At 40.4% G+C, this 26,467-nt stretch overlaps 1 protein-coding gene across 3 annotated transcripts in view; it reads left to right on the forward strand.

Moving 5' to 3' along the window:
- LOC122799718 (5-phosphohydroxy-L-lysine phospho-lyase-like) overlaps positions 1-15,093 on the forward strand; it is a 789,953-nt gene extending 774,860 nt beyond the window's left edge. For all 3 annotated transcript variants that reach the window (XM_044068965.1, XM_044068964.1, XM_044068963.1), the window contains one exon: positions 14,997-15,093. In XM_044068965.1, coding sequence (XP_043924900.1) covers positions 14,997-15,013 — 17 coding nt within the window. In that variant the 3' untranslated portion in view covers positions 15,014-15,093. The remainder of the gene's footprint in view (positions 1-14,996) is intronic.
- The last annotated feature ends 11,374 nt before the right edge of the window (positions 15,094-26,467 follow it).

A 26,467-nucleotide genomic window follows, 5' to 3' on the forward strand; every position in this document is an offset into this window, starting at 1 on the left:
TATTGCGGCCTCCCTAAGGGTCTTACCAGAGGTCTTGGCAACAGTCATCACAGAGGGCTTTGAAGGCGCCTTATCTCCAACAATCTCTAACCCAGGGGACTCTAAAAAGGAAATGTTGTCAGATGCCCTAACTACATTTGGATGGTTTTCCCTACTTTTGTGAAGGAGATCAAAAGCAGGGCTGGTAGACGACACAGATGCTGTCTGTCCTTTTCCTTTCCTTTTTCTAAGTGTTTCTATAAGAATTTGGTCCTATGCTTAATAGCCCTGTTAATAGTTCTATTATTAAAGAAGGCACACTGGAGAAAATTGGGATTTCCACAGTAAGCAGACATTAGATTTTTACCAGTGTCTAATAAATTATACCACAATAGTAAAAGAAGCTCCCTAATGGGCATTTATCTTATGAAGCTCTTGCCTCTGGCTTTGGACCGACTGACAATGCTGGTTGTTTGTTCTCTTGATGGCAAGAAATAAATGTGGTAATGGCTCTGGCTGATGGCCCTTTATCCTAGGTAATCCTGACATTGGATGAGACAGTGCCTGCTGGCCCCTCTGGGAAAGGGGATCAAGGCTTTGGTATTCAGGTTGACCAAGGGCTTCCAATGCAGAAAATCAAAAAGGCAATTGCAACAATGAAGCATGATGGACATCTTTAATGATTTCATAATTGTCTCTTGTTTTTAGGTCTTTTCTCTACATATTTAACAAAGAACTACACTTTTAGCAATTCTCATGTTTTTTAATTCTTCTTACTTAAAAATATCTTCAGCCTAAATTAAAAGCATTCATCTGTATGTCCATCTCTAAAGAAACAGAGGAAATTAATCTTTTAATTCCATATATAATATGATCAGTATACATTTACATCTCCCTAGCAGCCAAATATCACACTATTAACTTTACCTTGTTTCTTTCCAGCCTTTCTTATAGTGTTATAGTGTAAGGTTTAGATCAGTTACAGCTAAGAATGATTACTTTCTTACCTATCATTAGTATATTCAACAGCCACTGAGCCTTTTCCACCTTGCATTTAAAATATCTATAACTGCATATTATACTCTATATTCTATACTTATAATGAAATAACACAATTTCATCAGGAAACTTTTATACAAATATTAAAGGACAACCACACCCACAGACTCAAAAAACATGTTTATTTCATTGTGGTTTGGTGTTTCCTATATTTTAACACCACTCTGAGACTATTTAGAGCTTTTTAGATATTTTTATATGCAATTTCTGACTCTGGCCACATGGGGTCTGGCATCTTGAAATAATTCTGACTGTTTAGTTGTCCTCTAAGTATCCCAGAATGCATTGTTTGTCTCCAAAAAATTGCATCAGATCTGCCAAGTTTTCCCTAAAGCTCTTGTCACTGCACTGATTTTACAGGCATTCACTGCTGTTATAGTCACCTACTTTTGGTTAAACTTTTATCCTTTTTCAATGACTACTTCAAACGCAAGCAGTGCAAATGCTACAGAACAGAACTGAAAAGTGCATTTTATTGCTCCTTCTTCTTAAAAATGCTAACTTGATTTATTTTGTGAAGGCTGAAATCTAGTTCTTCAAGATATCTCCCCTCCCCCTTCACACTGTCAAAAAGCTAAGGGTAATTTGACCCATTATCTGCATGTGATTGACAGCTCACAGCAGGTGACCAGACTAATGTACTGTTTTCTTGTCAGCCTTTCCTTCCTTACAGTGGGAGACTTTTTGTTGCACTCCTCCTGTCAAATTTAGAACCAAGCTCCATAGCACTGGGAATAATCACTGTTTTGCAAAGCATCAAACTTCCACTTATTTTTCCTTCCTGTTTGGTTAAATAGCTAACAAATGATTCACTATAAACACAAAATATTTCACAGACTTGCATGACATCACCCACATGCTTTTTTTAAGTGGTAATTTAATAAAATTAGAGTACTGCATACTTCTTGTAATGTAGTGTAGTGTTGTCGATTAATTTTGACAGACATCATCTTCTTGTATAAAAACATGCAATTAATGTCTATGCATGGTCATTGCAAATTTATGCTGTTAGTTTTTGCAGCTGTTACTGTGCTTCTGCCTGTACTTTGTCACATATCGGTAGGGCTCTTCAGAAAAGTGAGATTATAGTTTGACATTGTTGCTAGGTTAAGAATGGGCTGGGCAAGGCAGCTCTGATATCACAATGTGGGAGGTCCACTGGCTCTTCTATACAGCATGCAAATCAGGTGGGGATTACATCACTTTGAGGGAGGAAACATCCCGGTAGCTAGAGCAAGAGCTCTGGCAGATGTGACATCATCATTTCAGAGCCAGCTAGAGGTTTTTCAATTTGGTTTTCAAAGTGAAAGTAAAACAGTACAGAAAGGTAGGAAGCCTAACAGGGAAACAGTTGAGTGGATTAGTTTTTAAAGCTGCATGGGTGATTTTTCAAGGCTGTATCAACGAACAGGGACTAAAAGAGATAGCAGATTGAGCAACTGCTTTAATATCCTGTTGTTGTCCTTTAAGCACAAAATGTTTTACTTAGTCAGTTCTTAAGACTATTTAGTGTACTTTCTAAACATTAATGGCAATGTGGGGTTTATGCTTTACAGTTCTCACATCCTTTTAATGCAGTCAACAAACTTCGTCTTGTTCATCCATTTTATTCTTGCAGAGCCAAAGTTCACATGTTTAAACATTATCTAGTGGAACTGATCCTTCACACTTATTCACTAAATTTCAGTTTGTTGCCTGCCATCTTCCTAATCATTGTGTTCCATTACTGGTTTGAGTCCAACATTCTTCCAGTTTTTCATGTCAGATCCTGTTTTTCTCTCTCTAGTTCAAACATGCCCCTTTAATACAACGGAAAAGATTTCTCTGGCAAAGGTGAGGTATAGTGTTATAACTTTTGATGTTTTGGGTGAATGAATAGCACTGACAGAAGGTGAGGACAAAGTATTCTGTGTTTGTAGGAGCGCTCCTTTGTCTGAGGATTTTTGTAGAGTAATTAGGAAGAATTGGAAAATTTTGCACTGAGACCCAGTACTGAGGGATTTATTACTCAGTTTCCTTATTTTTCATTCAGAAGACTTTTAAATATTGGAGAGAGTTTATCATATAAACCAACTTCTAGTGAAATAAGGAGTTCAGGTAGGAATGTTTCCTTGTTGTAGGTATAGTAAATGTAAACTGGTAATTGTATGTGAGACTGATGTAAATTTATTTATTATTTATTTATTTTACATTTGTTAACCGGGCTAGTCCAACTGGATACATGTCCATTTTCAGTGGAGGCCCGAGGAGAAAAGCTCCGCTATCTAACAGCATGATAATCAAACAGTCTTTACAAAATACTTAAGGTGTTACACGCATGAGAGAAAAAGTAAATACACAAATCAAAAATTAAAGCATGAAAAATATGTACACAGTAAAAAGAAAAATTTTAAGCACAGAAAATACTTTGGGCATTATAATGACAATGTGAAGAAAGTACATAAAGATAATAGGAGGTAGTGCTTTAGCTTGAGTATTGGAAAGGGAAGAATAAGACAGGATACAGTAGGATGTTTGAAGGTAAGCAGTAGAATAGGGAGGAGGGTATAGTTACAGGATTAAAGAGAGCATTTCTTAGTGGAATAGCTTAGAGCTGGGAGAAAGAAAGATGTTTGCAAGAGTAGTGAGGAGCAGAAAGATCAGGTTGGGTAGTTGCATGAGCATAGCCTGTGGTTGGATAGGTAGTGTTTTAGTTTAGTTTTAAATAGAGAGTTGGAGGTTTGGGTTGTCAGGTCAGGAGGAAGTTGATTCCATATTTTACCAACTGAGTTGGAAAATATGGCGTTACCTGCAGTGTTCTTAGATAGAGAGGTTTGGATCAGTATTTTACAAGACGAAAGGTTTTTAGGTTGTTGTAAGGCTTAATAAGGGTGGAGAGCATAGGTGTATAATCAGGGTGGTGGAGGGCTTTATGGGCTATAGAGAGTTGGTAGTATTCAATCAGGTGGGGTAGCTCTAGCCATCCTAGGAGGTGGAGATTTCTGCAGTGATGTGTTTTATATGGGGAGGCAGTGGCAAATCTGGCAATGTTATTGTAGGCAGATGTAAGCTTATTGATGTTATATTTGGAAAGGTTAGTATATAGCGGAAGCATATAGTAGTGTAGAGATAAGATGAGTTCTGGCTATGGTAGTTCTAGCTTCTGGAGTTAGGAATGATTTGATTCTGTAAAGAGAACCTAATTTTCTATGAGTTGCTTTTATGGTTGAGTTAATATGAAAGTCAAATTTAAGTTGGTTATCAATAGTTATGCCTAAGAGTTTGGTTGTTTGGTCTGGGGAGATAAGGGTACCATTGTTTGAAGTAAGAGAGAAGTTAATTGAGGGGGATTGGTGTGTAGGTAAGAAGAGGAGAAGTTTAGTTTTCTTAGGGTTTAGAAGAAGACAGTGATTAGAGAACCATTGCTCTATGGTAGTAAAAGTTCTTTGGGTGAGGTCGTGTAGATCATTTTGGTTAGAGGCAGAGCAAATGATGGTGGTATCATCAGCGTATTGAATACAGGTAGTAAGAGGTGTGGCAAGGTGTAGGTCGTTAATAAAGATGGAAAATAAAAGAGGACCTAGGATTGAGCCCTGAGGGACACCTAGAGAGGTAGGAAGAAGCTCCGAGAGACTGTTGTTCCATAGCACTGCTTGTTTCCTATTTTGAAGATAAGAAAGATAAGATGTAAATGGTACCTTATTAAAATTAAGGGAAAGTTTTCCTTGCCAAAAGTTATGTGGTAGTGTACAGTGTGCGATGTGATGGTCAGAAAAGCAAATGATATATTGGACACATAAAAAGAAAGGTTAACCTTAAAATTCAGGAATGAAACAGGTATGTTAAAAAACAGTATCCTACTAGTGCAGTTATTTTACGGTAAAAAAGAGCATGATGGTAAAATCAATAGTTTACAATATTTAGTGTTGGGAACTGTACATTCTCTTAGGGGTGGGGATAAATTTGGTATGGTGGATAAGTTGGAATACAGATTAGTATTAAAGTTTTACACCCTACACCCAAGAGGTTTAAATGTGGAAATTAAGTGCATTTGTTTAATATTGCAAATGACTATATGAATTAGTTAAAAAAAAAGTTTAAATTAAGAAGTCTAATAAATTATAAGATGTAATGATGAAGTAAAGTAGTAAATGTGCTGGTTAAAAAAGGAGTTAATTTTGTGTAAAACTAGCTAAGTGAATAATTGAAGTCATTTTATAATTTTTGTAAAAATAATATTGTAGTATGTCCCCATTACTCCTTATGCTGAACCATTAGGGGACAATAAAACTGCCACTTTCAATTTAATTGTGTGATGATTTAACGTTTTTACTTTGACACCTGAATTTAAATTACTGAGCAGTAACTGAATTTTACCAAAAATGGATAAGTTGTACTGGCTTTTTTTTTTTTTTTTAGCAATTTCGTCATTTTCACACTAGGAGAGCTATAATCAAAATGCTGCTCAGCAGGACACCATTTTGAAATCCTTATTAGTAAAGTATTATCTCAGTTGGTGTGTATGGTGGTCAAACACTCTTCAAAAACAGTCTCTGTGGATTAGGACTAGAGCATTTAAGAACACACTTGGCAAGTAGTATTATATCTCCTTCTATTCTCATGTTGCAGTATTCATTACAGTAGGGAGGTTGCTGCCTGGAGTGACGCCATCTGGCAAAGTGTTTTTGGGACAAAGGATTTGCAGATGGGACAGGATGTATGGTCATGGACCTCGCCTAAGCAAAATACGCACTTTCCGTGCATGTCTGTGTGAGGAATTTGTCTCCCACAAGCACACTTCCCCTTTCTAGTTGACATGTATGTCTTAGCAGTAATCAAAAGACAAAGAAAAACCCAACAGGGCACTTATCTTTATCAGTAGATTGAAGTGGTCGTCTGGTCTGGAGCGGTTGCTTAAACCGATTGTCTGAAATTAGCAATCTGCTTTTGGAACTAGCAAACAGGAGTCCGACGTTCACCGCAGCAGAAAAATTCTGAAGGGCGTATGTGCATACCTCATTTTTATCCCCTATGTCAGTTTATGGCTCTGACAAGGGATGTCACATGTACCCACCAGGAGCAAAGACTTTGGTATACTGGCCGGATGGCGGCGCTGCAGGCAGCAACCTTCCTACTGTAATGAATACTGCAACATGGAAAAGAAGGACATCTAAGGTTATAGTAAGTTCTTACACAACATTCTTTCTGCTTGTGAAAGATGACTGAGATTTACAGCTCTTAAATACCCCATGGCAGAGCAGAAAAAAACTGCACTGATAGTAGCAAATACCTTTGACAGAACATACTGATTGAACAGAGGAGTTACTCCTGATGATGCTAAGACATTTGGATTCATTTGCACTTAAACTGGGAAAATGCAAGATAAGAAAATCCTAATGCTCATTTCTTTAACTGAAATGGAAAGCTGAGCCATCTACCTGCCAGATTTACAGAAATACACACACACACACACACACACACACACACACACACACACACACACACACACACACACGTAAGCATTTCACTTTATGAAACATTTGTTTTCTTGACAAAGTGAACTGCAGTGTTTTTGTTTTATTGAATATTTATTTTACTAAATGCATGTTTTCATGAAAGCTGTGAGTAGGTCAGTGTTAGGAGTAGGAGTACGTGTGTGAGAGTTTGTATGTTAGGATTGGAGTAAGGGCTAGGTAAGGGGGTAGTTTTAGAATTGTATGTGTGTGGGGCAAGTGTGTCGTGGTGTCTTGTGTAGTGGTACTATTAGGGGAAGAAGGTTTTGTAGAAGTTAAGGTGCATGATTGGGTTAAGGGGAAGTATAGGGTTAGTGTAATCACACCTAAACCATGTTTCTCATGTATCCTAATCCTAAATCCTATCCCTGCCATAACCACACCTGCACCTCACCTTCTGAAAAGCCCTTTCTCTTACAGTATCACTATTCAGACAAATTATATCTGACAGTATTGTTAGGTTTGTGTCTTTTCTTTTCTCCAATATTTTTTTTAAGTTTTTTATTTAAACTGATCACAAAAAGAGACTATCTGGCTTTCTTTTGTGATGAGTTTAGTGTGGGTTGTGTATAGTTTCTGTTTTTTTTTTGTGTGTGTTGTGTATTCTGGATATTTAGTTGTTAGGATTGGCTGTTGGCAAAATTGTTTTTGCTGATATTTTATGTGTCTCTTGTCACTGAAAGATGGTGACATTTGAGATAAGAAAAAGTTTATTAGTTAATAAGAGATCTAGGAGGGAGTGGTGAGATATATTGAGGTTGGGTCTAGTAGGATGAGATATGAGAGGAGCAGATTGGGCCAGAAATTACACTGAGCGTGAGTCATCAGCCTGCACTCCCTCAATAAGACCATTCACTAGTAAGATGGTATACAAGGCTAGCTTTATGTTTCAGAAAAAAATAACACAGACGTGTATCTATAGGAATTAAAAAAAACATTACTAACCAGAGATGATTGATTAAATCAGAATGGATGGGGTAATCAGCTGAGCTTATTTAGTAGTTGTAAGTAGTTTGATTCAAACTCAGAAGTTCTGCAAGCACTTGTCAAGTGGAAGGGAAAGTAGATGAAAAGTGTAAAACGTCACTTGCAATTTTGTAAGCCTTAGGGAGGTCATGCAGTTAATAAGCAGTTTAGAACTTCCAATTATGTTTGAATCTGTACAACAGAAGGGCTGCAGCAGCAGGTACCATGTGCAGTTCTTTCAGGTATTTTAGTACCTAAGATTAACAGGCCTACAAAGCCTAGTCCTAGAGTTGAGCACCCCAGAATGAGATCTTGTATCAAAACTTTTAGATGATCTAGGTCTAAGGATCTCATTGTTCTGTTGTACTCAGACCTCATCAGACCAGTCATTGAATGCAATACCCACTTTGGTATGTACCTAACTAGGCATATGCAACAACTGGAGCATCCACAGAGGTTACATATTAAAAGAATACCTGGTGTAGAAAATACGTCCTATGCGGACGGCTTCAAAGCCCTGTCCTTCTACTCGATCTCCTACAGACTGTTGAGAGGCAGTCTGTGCCTTAGCCTTCAAAGCAGCCTCTGAACCTGACATTATGGACTCCATTGTTCCTCTGTAAAATACATAGTACCAGAAACACTCGATCTAGGGATTTGAAACCTGTCTGCAATGTAAATAAGCCATGTTGGATGGAAGGCCAGAAATGTGTCTCCTTCTCCGGCATGGGCTTCCCATGTGAATCAGTGTTCCTGTCTACACTTAATCAAGCACAACTTGGATCAGTTGATGGGGAATCATAAATTTAGCCTAGGTCTGCCACCCATGTCCCTGTTAGAAAGAGGAAGCTTGTAAATGCTTGACCACTCCTACCGAGGTTGTACCCCCTATAAAATGAGAGGTATCGTCGCCTGGGAAGCATGGCCAGGCTTAGAAAGATCCTTTACAGTCATTACCCAAGTAATCACCTGGGAACCTATTAAAGTATGCTCCCCGCTGGGGACATTTGGGTACATCCTGCTCCAGACCCAGGTAAAACAATTCATAAACTGAAACTCTTTTTGTGGAATCTACTTCATACACCTTAGACAATTGTTTATTTATGCTGTGACATCCACTAACAATCCACTGTTAGAAAAGATGACAGACGTTCTCAATGGGGTATTAATCGGAGTCTCTGGATTCAGCCCACCCTGACAGACTGATGGCGCATCAGTAGTGCAGAAGGTGTACATTGAAACGTTAAAGTGGCACCAGCCAACTACCCTTTTGTGCCATTGATGTCTTGACATCAGAAGGAAGGGAGTCCACTGGGCCAAGAGGGGAAAGGTGAAAGCTCAGGTATTCAGGCTAACCTTTGGGTTTCTGCAGACAGGAATCCTAATTGTAGTACTGAAACCATGAACTATGAAGAACATCATTTTTTACATAGTCTCAATGTTCATGGATAATTAATTCAGAAAAACTAATTCTTTCAGAAAATTCGATTAATTTTTTGTTTCTTTTGTGAAAGAAAAAGAGGACTTGCTTGTTTCTAAAGAGACAATAGCAGATTGTTTAGGCCATTGTATCACCTTTGCTTATGACAAGAACCACAACATACTTGAAGCCAACTGCACAAGTGGTACTGTTGTTTCTGCCCCAACTTTAACAGTGTTTCCATTTACGATGCACTGAGGGGCAGCAGCTTGGGGATTGTTCATGCATTCACCAAGTGCTGCAAGATACAAGTGTAATTTAGGGGTAAGACAGGTATCAGCACTGCTGTGCAACAGAGGATCCTGTAACTGTCTGCCTCACAGTTCCTACCTGCTTAGTCCTTAGTACTACCCAAGTGCTCTAATTCAGACTTCAGTCTGGCAGTCAGCACAGAGAATTAAGGCTAGGAGATGTTAACCTGCTGCTTCCTGTGGTACACAGTTTCATTTGCTTGCTGAGTGACCTCGAGCAAGTTATTTAAATCAGACAGTGCTTTGGGGCAATTGGAAATTTGGGCTAGGCGCCTTACCTGGTAACTAACTGTAAACCTCTGAATTGCTGTAGTGACCCTTCCCATAAGTGCTGTTTTGGCAGTTATTCACTATAATAGTAGATTTTTACCCATCAGAATGTTAAGATTGTGAAGAGGTTAAGGTTGTGACTGGCAGGTGGCACAGATGAGCTTTATTTCCTGTGGTACAGGGTTTGATTCCCTCAGCCCTTGTTTGCCTACTTTGTGACTTTCAGCAAGTCACTTAACCAGACATTGCTTCCTGGTCACCCCTGAAAAGGGACTGTATGTCCAGTGGGCTTATCTGGTTAACAATAATGTAGAGTACATTTTTATTCTCAGCTATATATCATTGTTAGGGGCCTCCACCTGTCTTGTTGACCTTGTGGTCATTTACCATGACACTCCCGTGTTTTACCAACTGGGTGAGAGGTGATCATGGCATAACTATTATCCAGACAGCCATTGGGGGAATTTTGTGCCGTTGTTACTTATGGCATAGTCATGTGTATGCCACTGCCTCATGTCAGTACCCACATCATCATCAGACCATTGTTGTCTCATTGAGGTGGAAAGAAACTAGTTTGGACAATAGCCTGATTAGTGAAGATTCATCAATGATCAAAAATCTTCTCCCTACAAGGTCTCCTACCATAGTGATTACCTCACATAGTTGTGCGCTGTTCTATTATACGTGTTGCTGCAACAAACCAGATCTGATTTTTTTTTAAATAATTAAATACTTGGTTGTAATATTTCATAAGATAAGCTTTAACAGCCACTGAAGCATGGCTTCTTAACTCACAACCCATGCTCAACCCAAAAAGAACAAACTACTACCCCCCCCAATCCCCGTCTCATGAAATCACAAAATGTAAAGTCATCCCTCTTGATAATAAAGCCAGTGAAGTCACTGCTCATAGCAAACTATTAATGGTGATAATGGATGATAATCTTACATTCGACATGCATATACAAAACCACATAAGAAAAACTCATCAAAAACTAGGGATGCTTTACCGAGCCAAAAACTTTCTCACCAAAGCAACTAAAACTACCCTTGTCACTACTTATCTACTCCCCACTCTTCTTTGTGGTGCTCCCATCCTTACTAACATCCAGGCTTCGCAAAAATTAAAATTTGAACAATGCTATAACAAAGATGCTAAATTTGCAGCACATAGCCCTTTCAGAACCCACCACTGTAAAGCACTGAAAAGCCATAAATGGTTAAAACTGCAAAATCAGCTTACATATACAGAACTTCTTACCACATATAAAATTATCCAGCAACCATCTGCCTGTCCAGCACTAAAAACATTCTACACAACTATGTTCCCAGTCGATCATCGCGATCCAGTGACCAAAAAGTCCTGTTTGTCTACAAACCTAACAAATGCTGGGCATTGTCTGTACAAACCTAACAAATGCTGGGCATTGTCTGTACAAACCTAACAAATGCTGGGCATTGTCTGTACAAACCTAACAAATGCTGGGCATTGTCTGTACTTATACAAGGCTGTTAAAGCTTGGAACTCCTTACCTGCATCCATCCAGTCTGTACCCTCCCACCCATCTTTCAAAATCACTTTGATAGCCTTCCTAGCTAAAATCTGGCTCTGTTCTTGCTCTTCGGGTTACTGACTGCGCCCTTTGTAGTCCATCTACATCCTCAGTACATCATGAAACCACAAAAATCTTCCTGAATCCATATTTATACAGCTCTAAAAATTAAAATATGCGCATCGAATGCACAAAACATAAAAACACAGACATACAAAACTCCACATCAGTCTCATCCACTTAAAACAGCCTCCAAACCTAAACCTACACTTAATTTTAAAGAAAGAAAAAGCAAAAAAATATATATATATTTTCCATTCATATCAGTTTTTTATTATCGTTACAGACTTCATGGGATGTGACTGAAATATCTAATTTTGCATGTCAAATACATGTCTAGTGCCACGTATCTTGTCACTACACGTCTGGGGACGACTATCTGTGTCAGATACATGTCTGGTGCCGAGTATCTGTGTCAGATACATGTCTGGTGCTGAGTGTCTGTGTCAGATACATGTCTGGTGCCGAGTGTCTGTGTCAGATACATGTCTGGTGCCGTGTGTCTGTGTCAGATACATGTCTGGTGCTGAGTATCTGTGTCAGATACATGTCTGGTGCTGAGTGTCTGTGTCAGATACATGTTTGGTGCTGTGTGTCTGTGTCAGATACATGTCTGGTGCCGTGTGTCTGTGTCAGATACATGTCTGGTGCCGAGTATCTGTGTCAGATACATGTCTGGTGCTGAGTGTCTGTGTCAGATACATGTTTGGTGCTGTGTGTCTGTGTCAGATACATGTCTGGTGCCGTGTGTCTGTGTCAGATACATGTCTGGTGCCGAGTATCTGTGTCAGATACATGTCTGGTGCTGAGTGTCTGTGTCAGATACATGTTTGGTGCTGTGTGTCTGTGTCAGATACATGTCTGGTGCCGTGTGTCTGTGTCAGATACATGTCTGGTGCCGAGTATCTGTGTCAGATACATGTCTGGTGGTGAGTGTCTGTGTTACATACATGTCTGGTGCCGAGTATCTGTGTCACAAACATGTCTGATGCCAGGCATCTGTGTTGTATACATGTGTGGTGCCAGGCATCTCTGTCAGATACATGTGTGGTGCTGGGTTTCTGAGATACAGATCTTACTACATTCTATGACAGCAGGAAAAAAATGCCTGTGGAAATGTATACTTTGCATAAGCGTTATGTGTTTCTTAATACACCCTGAAGTTCTACACAGATGTTAAGCTGCTTCCTGTGGTACAGGGTTTGATTCCCTGAGCTTGAGCAAGTCATTTAACCAAACAGTGTATTCTTAAGGTTAAAATTGAAAATATATATATAGTGTAAGCATACAAAACCACAGATTTTACAAAGACATTACAGTAGATTTAGTTCAGAAGCCCCATATCTGGTAGTTATTGCAAACAGTTAAGGTTCTATGCTGTTAATAATCTGCATCATGTAGTGTAGGGTTTGGTTCCTTCTACCTCTGTTTGCCCACTCTGTCACTGAGAAAGTCACTTAATCAGGCAATGACCCCAATTTGCACCTGAAAACGGACACTTATGTCCACTTGTCTTATCTGGTTAAAAACAGTGAAATAAACAAAGATCAACTTGCTGTACTGACATCCTCACTTCGTATGCAGCAAGTCTTACAGCTGATATATAAAGGTTCCTTTAAGTTAAAAGAAGAAAGTTTCTACTTATCAAATATTGTGCTTTCAGAAAAGATGGACAAGACATCATGTCAGATGTAGTCTTATCTGGTTTAAACCAGTAAAAAGATGAAATATCTTATTAGATGGTGAGCAAAGACTCTACCTGGTTACTCACAGACCTAGTGGACATGATTTATCCTGTACCAAAATACAAAAAGAAGGAATTCACATGATGCACAATTATGAAAATGTTATCCATAGGAATCACCTTGCTTCCATCATGTAAAGTCCAGTGCCTGACAGCAAATGTTCAGATTACGCTTAAGGAGTACAGTTTGCATTCTGTCAGTGCAGTGACCAGTCTCAACAAGTTAAGTCATGTGATCAGTCTGGAAGACATGAAAGCTGTATGCAAGTTCTCAACAGCCTTCCAGGACAGTTCACGGGTAGTTCTCCTTCAGATCAGTAGAGATGATGCTATGGCAGTGTGTTACATAAACAAGTAGGAAATAGAGCTTTCCAGCTTGGCAAGGAGACAGTCCTGTTATTGGAATGGGCCTTGGAACAAAAGCTTCAACTATTACTGACTCGTATTCTAGGTTGAGATGTCTAGTTAGCAACTGCTTGGAGCAGAAGATTAACCTTAGCCCCGTAATGGAAACGGAATCAACAGGTATGTCAACATACTGTATAGATGTAAAGTCTCCTGTAAGTGGGCCTCTTTAGTCCACACTGAGGCCATTAAGTCAGAGTCCTTTGTTCCCTCATGCTTCATGAGGCATTTTTATAAGATGGATGCTTTCCCTTCCCATGTTATCATGTCTTAATGTATGCCTTCCCTCCATTTCCTCTAATTCAAAAGGTATTATTCAAAGCAAAACAGGACAAGGCCAGTGTAATTTTCGCAGTTGTCTTTTGGTCAAAGTAATCATAACGACTACTGTTAATGAGCCTGTTTTCTCTTCCACTCTGGTCATTATCCATATATACATCCTTAGTGATATAACAGGGCAATGTACTAAAAAGGTTCTGTTTAAGTTGTTAGACCACAACATTGCCTTTATTATGAAAATATGATAATAATATAATAATATAACATAAGACACAGTAAGAGCTCATTCTGCCAAGGCTATAACTGCAACATGTTTCACAAACGTTTTTGTACAAGACATTTTAGAAACTGCTTATGTGTTCTACTATATACTCTTCATAAAATGCTTCAAGGTATGAGGACAGTTTAGAGGCAGGTAAAGATTTAGGTTGGTTTTTCTACAGGGGATCCTGTAAATGTCCTCTGTGCTGAGAGTATGATGACACTTATTAGGAACATACCAGAATGTTATGATTTACTTTTACAATGACCCTCCTCAAACAGGATGTTGGAGTTGGCTGCAAATATACTTACCATAACTACAGATCTTCAAGAAGTCACCAAAACAAGGAAACTACCATTCCCTACCCCCCCCCCAAGAAGAGTATATACAGTTTTGTTTTATATATTTATTAGATTGTTACACAGTTGTATTTTCTGATCATATATTTAGTATTTTGTTATAGTAAGGACAATGGCTTACTACATTCACAGGTCCCTGTGAGGGCCAGAAGGTGCTTAGGGAACTGAAGAAGGTTCTCAGTAATTCTGGCTGTATATGATTGTCTCACACACCAACTGAGATTCCATGGAACAGAAGCACAAGACCATACTCTTCCTCACAGAAATAGAGGCACAGGTGAAAAAAATTATGGCTTGGAAGGAAAGCTTAGGTAGGTAAACGTGTTCTACTTGACGGCTACAGTGACCTTTCTTTAAAGATCTACTGTTAAGTGCATTTGCTCACGACTATACTATAATCTCTTCTCAAAGTTCTACTGTTAGGGGCAAGTACATTGCACAACTGGAGCTTTCTTTAGTGTAACACATAACAGCATTTGGAAAGCATTTAACTGCAGTACCATTGTTACATTCCCATATATTTCTTTATGGAATGTATAACCTTTGTAACTCAGGTGTCCTGGACCATTCAGCCATTTCTTCTTATGACCTAGATTTTATAGAGAAGCTGTTTTATTTTCTGCTGTTTGTCTTGTGACTAAATTATATTGGTTTCACTTCCTATGCCACTTTTAGCATTTGCTGTCTGTATTATGTTTCTGAAGATGCATTTAATTCCAAGTTAAAATACTTTTCCAGTGTTCTGAAATTCAAATTCATGTAGCTGTACAGATGTCTTTCCAACGTTTTAATACTGGAGTGTAATTCCTTTACTTTTTGTCTCCTTTCTCTTTTAAGGTTGGAACAAAAACTAAAACTCCATTTTAAAAATTCCTGAGGTTTGCATTAAAAATGGTGTCATAAGAATTATGCTCAATAAATTCATGCATTTGTACAAGTTGTGTTGTGTGTTCTTCTTTTTAGCAATGAGCTACTAAACCCGGAGATTTTTTTCTGCACTAATATGTTTTTGTATGTGGTCAGAAACAGATATATGTTGTATTAGATTTAGTCAGTAATTTCAGTAGCCAGCTTGCCGAATCCAGATGATTGAGTCTGGGTTGTATAACTTAACTGATCTACCAATTTCCTGCGCTTTTACTTTGAAAGGCAGTTAATTACTAAAAAAGAAAAAGTATCTTTTCATAGACAAGCTCAGTGCAGAGGACTGTAAACCCCTACATCCTCTGCTACTTTACATATACCACCCCTAAGACAGCACTGCCAGAGAAGAACTGGAAGATACAGTTGTGTTAGGATCTTAACCACAAATGTAGATGTTGAGGTTTTAGTGCTGCAGTCATCACTCTTGGGATATCGTGCCATGCATGTCGACTGTGGCTAGCCAGAATTCCAAATAACTCCCCTCCCCAAGGGATGGGGCAGTCTCTTCTTTCCAGTTCAGTATAATGATGCGTCAGCTAATGCCTTCTTCAGAATGTTCTTGCCACAGAAGAATCAGGAGTTAAATCCCAGCCTCAGAGCACAGGGGACCAGGTGAGAACTCTAACACTGGCTAGGGTCCAGTACAATGTGCCCCAATCCCAAAACTCCTACTAGAAGGATAACAGAAGATATTGGTGAGGACTCTGCTGTGGTAGCAATGAGTCTGGGAAGAGGGGAGGCAAAATGGGATTGCCAGCCCATCCCCAAAAAGACACAGAGAGAGAAAGCAAGAGAAGTGGAGGAGGACAGTGGGAAGGAGTTTGTACTTAAGCAATGAAAATATTCAACCATGCAAACATCTGCTTGTACAGTAAATGTCCCTAATATGCAACTGTACTTTGTTCAACATAGTATTTCCTGTTGCACTTCTCATCCTTGTTAAGAATCCTAAAGCAGGGAGATCTGGGGAGGTGAATAAACTATTATAAATATCAAAGCATCTCTGATAGCAGAAGGAATTCCTGTAAGGAAAACTGTGGCAGCAGCTGTATCTCTAGTTGAATGTGATCTAATGTGGCCTGAATCTTGATTTTTTATGCTGCTGCTGATAAATCGTACTGCAGTGCCCTAGCTACATGAAGGAAGTTTGTATAATATGTTTACCCTTCTTTCCCTTTGCAAAAAATGTCCTTTATCCTGAATTCTGGAGTTTATTAAAAAAGTAGATGAAGCTGAATAGTGTGGCTTAAGGTTAATTCAGTAAATACTTTACTCATCAGTGAAGGATTGGTTCGTAAAGCCATTCTACCTGGATGGTGCACTAGAAGGTACCTTTTACACATTAATGCCTGCAGCTTGGAGACACAACTTGGAGACGCTTAATATCAGAGCTTTGGCCGGCTAACATCTACCTGAAATCAGTTGGACGTATAAGTGAATTTAAGTACACTTTTATCTGCTCTTTTGCATATAGTACTGTATTTAATTTATTTATTTGTGTTTTTCACTGAATATTAAAGCAACTGAAGTTGTGGCTGTCTCTCTACAGAGTACTTTTTAGAATTTCTGTGTAGCCATTGATAGCAGTGGGGGTAGTTTCACCTCATCACTGACATTCTGTCTTGCCTTATATAAGTGGTACATTTTGAGTTATCTCTGCTTAATATCAGAGCTTTGGCCGGTTAACATCTACCTGATATTAGCTGGATGTATAAGTGAATTTGTGTACATTGTTATCTGCTCTTTTGCATATAGTACTGTATTTTATTTATTTGCATTTTTCACTGAATATTAACTCAACTGAAGTTGTGGCTCTCTCTACAGAGTACTTTTTTAGAATTTAGGCTCTCTACAGAGTACTTTTTTAGAATTTATGTGTAGCCATTGATAGCAGTGGGGAATAGTTTCACCTCATCACTGACATTCTGTCTTGCCTTATATAAGTGGTACATTTTGAGTTATCTCTGCTTAATATCAGAGCTTTGGCTGGCTAACATCTACCTGAAATCAACTGGATGTATAAGTGAATTTAAGTACACTTTTATCTGCTCTTTTGCATGTAGTACTGTATTTTATTTATTTGCATTTTTCACCGAGTATTAACTCAACTGAAGTTGTGGCTGTCTCTCTATAGTTAGTCCCCCACCCACCCTCCTTGTTATTGTTTTGTGTTAATGTTGGTGGCTTTGAAATTGCTCGCCCCTGTTATAGATTTGTATTTGGATACTCCTTGTGGGCCCATCTCATTTGCTCACTCAACTGAGTGCAGTTAGATCATATTCTGATTTCAGGAACTCCTACTGTGTACAAAGAGAGCATTTGGGAGGGACAACCCCTGTAGCCTCTTAATCCTGCTCTGTTCCCTCCCTCAAAAAAAAAAAAAATATATATATATATATATATATATATATATATATATATATATATTATTCAGCTGTTCTTACTGTAACTGTCTTAGTTGCTCTTCTGTGTGCTATCTGTTCAGTTGCTCGTACTCTGCACTTATTACTGCTTGTTACTAGCCTTCTAATTTACTGCCTTCTGCACTTGTTTTTTAGTCATTTGTTAATTTAATTGCATTTATTTGAACTGTATTTGCCGTAGTGTTGCTACACACTCGGGTGTGCTGGCCTGCACTACAATTTGAATTGTATTTACTGCTGTTTTAGCTGCTTTTCTGTAACAAAAAAAAATTATAAGCTTGTTTCCTGCCTTTCCTGTAACTAGTCTACTTGCTGTATCCAGGACTGTTAGTAAGTATCTGAGCCCCCCAAGCCTTTCTGTGTTGGAGGGAATCCTTCTAGCTTATCAGTGAGAGTGGCAAGCACTAGGTAGCCTATCTACCATGGGAAGAGTGGGTTTTGGTCCTAAAATTGTAGTGCATTGGCCGTTTGGGCAGTTTTTCCATCTCTTTCTACTTTCTGGTTAAAAGCCCATTTTGCGTTTGGTGCCTGCCTTTCCTATAACTAGTGTAGTCCAGGTTCAGATTTGCTGTATCCAGGACTGTTGGTAAGCTTCTGAGCCCCCCAAGCCCTTCTGTGTTGGAGAGAAGCCTTCTAGCTTATCAGTGGGAGTGGTAAGCACTAGGTAGCCTATCTACCACAGGAGGAGTGGTTTCTGGCCCATAAATTATAGTTTATTGGCCGTTTGGGAAGCTTTTCCATCTCTTTCAACCTTCTGATTTAAAAGCCTGTGTTTGCGCATGTTTCCTGCCTTTCCAGTTACTAGTCTAGTCCAGGTACAGATTTGCTGTATCCAGGACTCTTTGTAAGCTTCTGAGCCCCCCAAGCCATTCCATGTTGGAGGGAAGCCTTCTAGCTCATGTGTGGGAGTGGTAAGCATCAGGTAGCCTATCTACCACACGAGGAGTGGTCCCTGACCCAGAAATTGTAGCTATTGGCTGTTTGAGCAGTTTTTTCCATCTCTTTCAACTTTCTGGTTTGAAGGCCGCACCTGTGCCTGATTTCTGCCTTTCCTATAACTAGCCTAGTCCAGTTGCAGAGTTGCTGTATCCAGGATTGTTAATAAGCTTCTGAGCCCCCCAGGCCTTTCTGTGATGGAGGAAAGCCTTCTAGCTTATCAGTGGGAGTGGTAAGCACTAGGTAGTCTATCCTTCATGGGAAGAGTAAGTTTTGGCCCAGAAATTGTAGTTTATTTGGCTGTTTGGGCAGTTTTCCATCTCTTTCAACTTGCTGGCTTAAAAGCCTACATTTGTACTTGTTCCCCAATTTTCATGTAACTAGTCTAGTCCAGGTACAGATTTGCTGTATCCAGGGCTCTTTGTAAGCTTCTGAGCCCCCCCCCCAAAGCCTTTCTGTGTTGTAGAGAAGCCTTCTAGCTTATCAGTGGGAGTGGTAAGCATTAAGTAGCCTAGCTACCACAAGAGGAGTGGTTCCTGGCCCAGAAATTGTAGCTATTGGCTGTTTGGGCAGTTCTTTTCCATCTCTTTCAACGTTCTGGTTTAAAAGTCACACTTGCGCTTGTTTCCCACCTTTCCTGTGACTAGTCTAGTCCAGATACAGATTTGCTGTATCCAGGACTGTTGGTAAGTTTCTGAGCCCCGCAAGCCTTTCTGTGTTGGAGGAAAGCCTTCTAGCTTATCAGTGGGAGTGGTAAGCACTAGGTAGCCTGTCTACCAAGAGAAGAGAGGTTCTTGGCCCAGAACTTGTAGTTTATTGACCATTTGGACAGTTTATATGTCTCTTTCAACTTTCTGTTTTAAAAGACCACATCTGCGCTTGTTTCCCATCTTTCCTGTAGCTATAACCTACTGGGAAGCAGTAGAAAGCCTTAAACTGATACAAGCCTTCTAGCTTAGAAGAGAGACTTTGGAGTATTAAGTATCAGTTTTCTGTACTTTCTTGCTGTACTTCACTGTTTTCCGCCTAAACGCAGATTTTCCAGCGTTTATTGTGATTTAAAAGCTTGTTTTTTTCACATATTGTACTTATTTGACTGCCTGCACTTTTAAAAAGTTGTTTTTTGTTTAAATAATTTGTTTAACTGTTGTAGGCTGCACACTAAAGTGCGATAGCCTTTTCTGATTGTTTGTAGTCGTTTAAAGCTATTTTAAGTGTATTTTTTACTGTTTTTGCCTTATCTTTTCAAAAAAACAAAAAAATTCCTTGTTTCCCACCTCTAAGCTAGTATAGTCCAGTTTTCAGGCTAGTGCTGAATTCAGGGCTGTGATACTAGTTTCTGAGTTGGATAGAAGGAAGTTTCTCTGTTCACCTGTGAAAGAGGGGATCTTTGAGCAATCTATCTGTCCCTGGAGGAGTAGTTGCAGCCCAGAAGTTAGTAGTTTATTGGCCATTTTGGGCTAATTTCTATCTCTTTCATTTCCCTACTATAAAAACCGTGTTTGCACGGTTTTGCGCACCGGGCAGTGCCGGTTAGCTACGGTTAAATTATTCCCGGCTCCACTAAGTCTCCTCTTCAGTTTTTCCCCTGAAACTAGTCTAACTCTCAACCTAAGCACTCAAAAAGCATCTTACAGCCCAGCACTTGCTCAGACCTAATAGCAAGCACTAATATACCCTGACACTGATTGCCCAGCAGGGCAAGGCTCTTTATTCACCCCTCACAAACCAAGCGACTAAGCAGCTCACCCTACTATTCAGGCATGACCAAAGGGCAACTTCAGGTGCACTCTCCAGTCCAGCTGGTGAATCTGGGTATCCTGAGGCAATGTTACAACTGCCTCATGTACACAGACAACCCTCTCCACCTACCACAAAACACTAACATATGCGAGAGATGCAATTATGCAGCCAAACTGGAAGCTAAGCTGTCTCCACCCAAGACTGGAACAGACAGTCAAGAGGAGAAGGTTAACACTTGCACCACACCTCCAGCTGCACACAAACCTACTAAAACAGCACTGGCAAAAAATACACATAAATACACAAAATCATACTCAGAGACTCTAAATAAAAACCTGCAAAAGCATCAGAGACCTCCAAAGCAGACACCCAAACAACCTGCACTTCCTGTCACAAACCAGACAACACGTAAAACACAAAATCAGTGTGCCGCACAATCACAGCCCTTAAGGCGAAATAACATACCTAACACACTAGTAATAGGTGACGCTATAGTTAGGCACACTGACGTCCCACTCACTAGGCTGGACAAGCAGAAGGTTACTGTTAGCTGCCTGTCGGGAGCCAGAATCCACCACATAACACAAGCACTCAGGTCACTCCAGAACAAGTACAAATATGACTCTGCCATTGTTCATATTGGTGTGAATGACCTGAGATGTACCTCCCTGGCCTACATGAAAACAGACATGGAAGAGCTCTCTGATCATGCAGCCCAGGCTGGTATGACCCTGACCCTGAGTAGCATCCTGCCCTCACCAAGAATGATACCTCAGTATAAAGAAAAAATTATCAATTTCAACAATTGGATAAATGTCTGGTGTCATTCAAAGGGGATCCAGTATCTGTCCGCCTGGGATGACATGCTCGACAAGCTGCGTTGCTTCGCAAGAGATGGCTTGCACCTGTCACCCCTAGGCTTTCGAATACTGGCCAAGGCTCTTGCTGCCCCCATGTGCCTTTTTTAGGCAACGCTCAAAAGTCAAACCCACCTCCGTAAACAGCACAATTAACAAAAAACTGAGGGTTATGCTACTCTAATGCAAGTTAGTATGGAGAACATCGACATCTGTGCAGTAACTGAAACCTGGTTCAAGGCTCCAGAGAGCACCCCAGCACTACCGGGCTACAACTCATACCGCATGTTTCGGCCACAGAACATGAACCGAAACACAAAAGGAGGGGGTGTATCCGTATTCATCAAGGATACCTACACCTCCAGGTTAGTGGCGCAGCATGATACCTCTGAGATCATCCATGTGCAACTAACATCGGGCAAATCTGCAATGCAAATTATGGCCTGCTACAGATTACCGTCCATGACCCAGGACCACCACTTCACCATTCTGGAGACACTGGAAAACATGAAGGTCCTACTGAACACCCTGATATTGGATGATTTCAATTACCCTGCCATTCACTGGGAAAACTACTCAAGTACAAATTCCCAGGCCCAGCGCTTCCTGGAATTCATCAACTCAAACGCCCTAGATCAGCTGGTAATCTCCCCCACCAGAGGTGAAAACATATTGTACATGGTCATCACCAGCATGGGCGACAGGTGTGCCACATCGAGGTCAACCCGTCACTGGTTAGATCAGACCATAAACTAATCACTCTGGATGTCCACACCCCACCACCACCCCCAACTAAGGAAACCACAGTAAAAAAACTTTTCTAAAGCAAACATCACCTTACTTAAGACAGAGGTGGTAAGTTTCACAGCCCCCACACTAAAAGATAACGCTGCCCAAGATGCAGAAACCTTTACAAATGCACTCTGTGAGCACCTACAAGGATGCATGGATCGTGCCATTCCTAACAAAGCCAAGACTCACTCCTCTAAGAGAAGGAGACCAGTTTGGTGGACCCCTGCAATAAACAGGCTATACAATAGAAGGAGGAAACTAGTTCAGAAAAAATCAAATCCCAAGAAGGAAAGACATCTCTGATCAGTAGCGGTAAAAAACTAAAGTCCTTCATGAAGTCATCCAAGGCGAACTTCGAAAGAAAAATAGCTAAGGATTGAAAAGATAACCACAAAGCCTTCTTTAGATATGTTAAGAATCTAAGTGGCGACTCGCAGATATGCACTGAACTAGTGCAAAATAGCACAAAATATACTGAACCTACTGATATTGCCAACATCCTGGCAGATAGATTCAGTGCAAACTTCAACCCCCTCTCACCACCAAAAGGGCCCACAACAACACTGGAAAAGTGTAGTGTCCCAATAATCACAGATGCACAGGTGAAAACAGCCCTTTCAAAAGCCAAAAACACAGCGTCAATGGGACCAGATGGTGTCCCAGGCTGTGTCTTGCATGAACTACAGAATGAACAAACCCCCCACCTAAACACGCTGTTCAACCTCAGCCTTTCCACAGGCTACGTCCCCATAGAATGGCGCACAGCAATGGTTATTCCTCTCCACAAAGGAGGGGCCACAACTGACCCTGGTAACTGTCGCCCCATAAGCCTGACTAGCCTGGTCTGCAAGGCTATGGAGCGCATCATCATGGAACTCATTAACAAAGACATTGGGAACCTCCAAACACTTGACCCGACCCAGTTTGGCTTTGTTAAGGGCAGATCGTGCCTACTAAACCTTGTTGACTTCATTGAGACAGTCACCAAGGACATAGATGAGGGAAAGGTGGTTCACACAGCCTACCTTGACCTCACCAAGGCTTTCGACACCATTCCCCACTCAGGTATTACAGAAAAACTCACCAGACTGAACATAAAGCCCTACATCACGAGATGGGTTGCCAACTGGCTTACAGACAGAATTCACACGGTAAGAATAGCGTGCTCCAGGTCCGACTTTAAACCAGTCACAAGTGGTGTCACCTACTGTTCGTCATATACTTCTCAGAAGTACAGGCAAACACAGGATGACTATGGCTAACCAAGTTCATCGATGACTGCAAACTGGGAGCCAAAATTGACTCTCTGGCTGACATGGACATCCTTCAAAAAGGCCTTACTAAGACAGACACCTGGTGTCAAAGTCATGGCCTCAAGCTAAATGCAAAAAAATGCATAGTCATCCCATTTGGGAAAAACAAACACCCACGAATTACCACATAGTTGGCAGCCCCCTTAATACAGAAGAGGTAATAAGAGATCCGGGGACCCAGGTAGATATTAATCTCTCTTTTGACAATCATATTGCCAAAGTAGTTAGGAACTTCTTCTATGTGGCCCATCTAATTACTAAAGGGTTCGCATCTAGAAATAAAGAGGTTATAGTGCCCCTCTACTCGTCACTCATTAGACCCATCATAGAGTACAATGCCCCATTTGGGATGTACCTCACAAGACACTTCCAACAGCTGGACAGACCACAAAAGTACCTCACCAAGAGGATTACTGGCCTCAAACATATGTCCTTGCAGCCCGACTGAAAAACTCCTGCTGTACTTAGTGACATATCGCTTACACAGAGGTGATTTCTGCCTGACTTACAAAGTCATGTCCAACTCAGAATTGATGGACATGCTCCACCTAAAGAAATCCAAGTCACTGCGAGCCACGTGTTCTAGTGAGCTTAACCTCGCCACAACAATAAGTAGAACATGCTGGAGGGATAGATTCCTGTCACAGAGACTCCCCATGCGTTGGAACTAAATTCCAAATTACATCAGGCAGAGCCCCCTCACTAACACTCTTCAAGAGAAACCTTGACGAGTGGATGGGTAACAGAAAATACACCCCTGGGATCACTTCATTCGCTCTTCTTGACAGAGGATCAGTTAATTAATCAATGGGGTGGCGAAAGTTGACACACTCTGGCTAGGCGTATAAATGCCCTCGGGCAGATAGCCTAGTACCTACCTATGAACTAGTACTAGAGTCACTGCCATCAGAAACAGCATCTGGAAAGAAGGAAACTGAATAGGACTATTGGGTCATGTGGAGGTAATGCCAGCTTCTTTAACATGTAATTAAGTTCCCGTGATGGAACCATCTTCCTCTTGGGTGGTCTAATATGAATGACTCCCCACAGGAATTGCTTAAGGACTTGGGATAAAAGGGGGGAGGGTTGTGGGCACGCAACCTGAAATAGCAGAAGCATGAACTTTTATAGAACAGGTATTCTGGGACCAATGTCACCTTAGCCTTTCTGGGGTTAGAATCTCATAGTTAAACCAGAATGAGAGCCTTTTCCAGTTTGCTAGGTATGATTTTTTTCTGCTGGGTTTCTTAATGTCCTTCATAATATTTAGCATGTCCTCTCAGAATTTGTACATGCCTAGGATTAGGATGAGATCATCAGGTTGTCAGCCTCAGTGTGGCCGGACTTGAGTGTAGCAGGGACCTCTTGTTTTGAGTTACAAAGTCCATTCACTGAGGCAGTATCCTGTGTTTTCCTATTGCTAAGTTGTACAAGAGAGGAAACAAGTGCTGTCTTGGCCTGAATGGAACTATGAGGATCAATCCTGGCTTTTCCTGTTTTACTTTTATCAAACCCCTGGGGATTGGCGCTATGGAAAGGAAAGCATCCAGAATCAGGCCTGTCCAATCCAGGGAGAAGGCATCTGTCATCCTGGCCCCTGGAGTTATCTGTTCAAATGAAATATGAATAGGTCTCTCTCTGGCACACGCCACCCACCTGTTAGATCTTAGATTGTTTCCCTGTGTAGCATCCATTTGTGGAAGTCTGTAAAAATCCTGCTCAACTGGTCTATTATCACATTCTGACCTGAAGGAATGCATGTTCCAGAGATATTTTCTTCTCTGTTGCAATTTCACAGGCTTGCATGTCTAATCCATACAGTAGGTAGGAGTGGGTCTCTCCTTGTTCATGTACCACATCATTGTAGTGTTGTTTGTCTGTCTGTACCTGTAGGAATCCCCCCTAATATAGCAAGGAAAATGGTTTGAGTGCCAGGATGAAGGCTATCATTTCCTAGGTGGTGATTTTCATAGGTTGGTACTAGGCTATCGGCCCTAGGGCCTATACAAACCTAGCCATAACAATTCCCTGGCTATTTCTTCCCACAATATTTACTTCCCTGGACCCCTGTTTTTCTGATCCTGTGTTCCCATGCCCCTTGTACGTGGAAGCCCCTGCCCCCTCCCATATGAGCTCCCCATGCAGTATTTGAGAAGTCTGCTGTCTGGTACATACTAGGTTTCAGATGCAGAAAGGGCATTCCTTTGTTCAGGAAACATTGTTGTGCTAACCATGAGATTTTCTTCCTTAAGCATGGCAGCAGGGGTACACTGCTTTCCAAATGATGACGATGTTGGTTCCATCTACTTCTCAAGTACCGCTGAAGTCTTCACATATGGCAGAGTGTCAAGGGCACTATCAAAATGTATGTTACTGTGTACCATAGCAGACTCAGACATTCTCTGTCTGTGAACCTTTCCTTTTAGGAGGAATTGATACATCTGCTAGCATCTCCGTTTTTAAACACCTTTGTTAAATCCTTACATTTTTAAATAATAACGTGGGTGCACATGCATTAATAGAAAAGAAAACAAGCCATAGTTTCATTATTTTCATGTGTTATACATGTATGTTTTCTTTCTAATGGTAATTATTCACTCCAGCATTACATAAATTGCTTAATTATTGTCTTCCCTTAAATCTCACTCCTTCTCTTCAGCATAATTCTGCATGTAGTGTTCCCATAAATTTATTTTGTATTTCTATGTAGTTTTAACATTCTTTTCTAAAGATCTCACCTCCAGCTCTTTTAGCTCCTTTGAAGGTTGGGCGTTGAGCTGGCACCTCGGCACCGTAAAAATCTACTGCCAATCATTAAAAGACCATAGTTCCGCTGTGGCGACCCCTAACCGGGAAAAGCCGAAAGAAAAACAACAACTTTAGTGGTATGTCAGTTATAGTTGGTTTAAATATTGATTTCCCTTTTCTAGAAAGTGCTTTATTTGACAGCCAGTAGCATCAAACCTAGTAAGGCCTTACTATGTCAAAGCAATTCATCTCCCATATCCCAGCTCAGAAGCATTGTTTCCTTAGTTATAACCATTTGTTTCTCCAACATTTCTGACAAAATACTTTGGAGGATATTGTTAAATTCTGCCAACTCCTTACGTTCTAAAAATCATGCTGTAAGATTATCCCTCTTTCTATAACATCTGCAGTAGTTGATATATACATGTAGAAAAAATATCTGACATCTGCCTGGGGTATAAAATGTCTGTGCAAACACTTCCAAGCAAAATAACAAACCTTCTAGACTCCCACCATCACCCCCAACTAAGGAAACCACAGTAAAAAAAACTTTTCTAAAGCAAACATCACCT

This window comes from Protopterus annectens, chromosome 4.part0 (assembly GCF_019279795.1).
Source record: "Protopterus annectens isolate FY-2018-M chromosome 4.part0, PAN1.0, whole genome shotgun sequence".
NCBI lineage: Eukaryota > Metazoa > Chordata > Ceratodontiformes > Protopteridae > Protopterus > Protopterus annectens.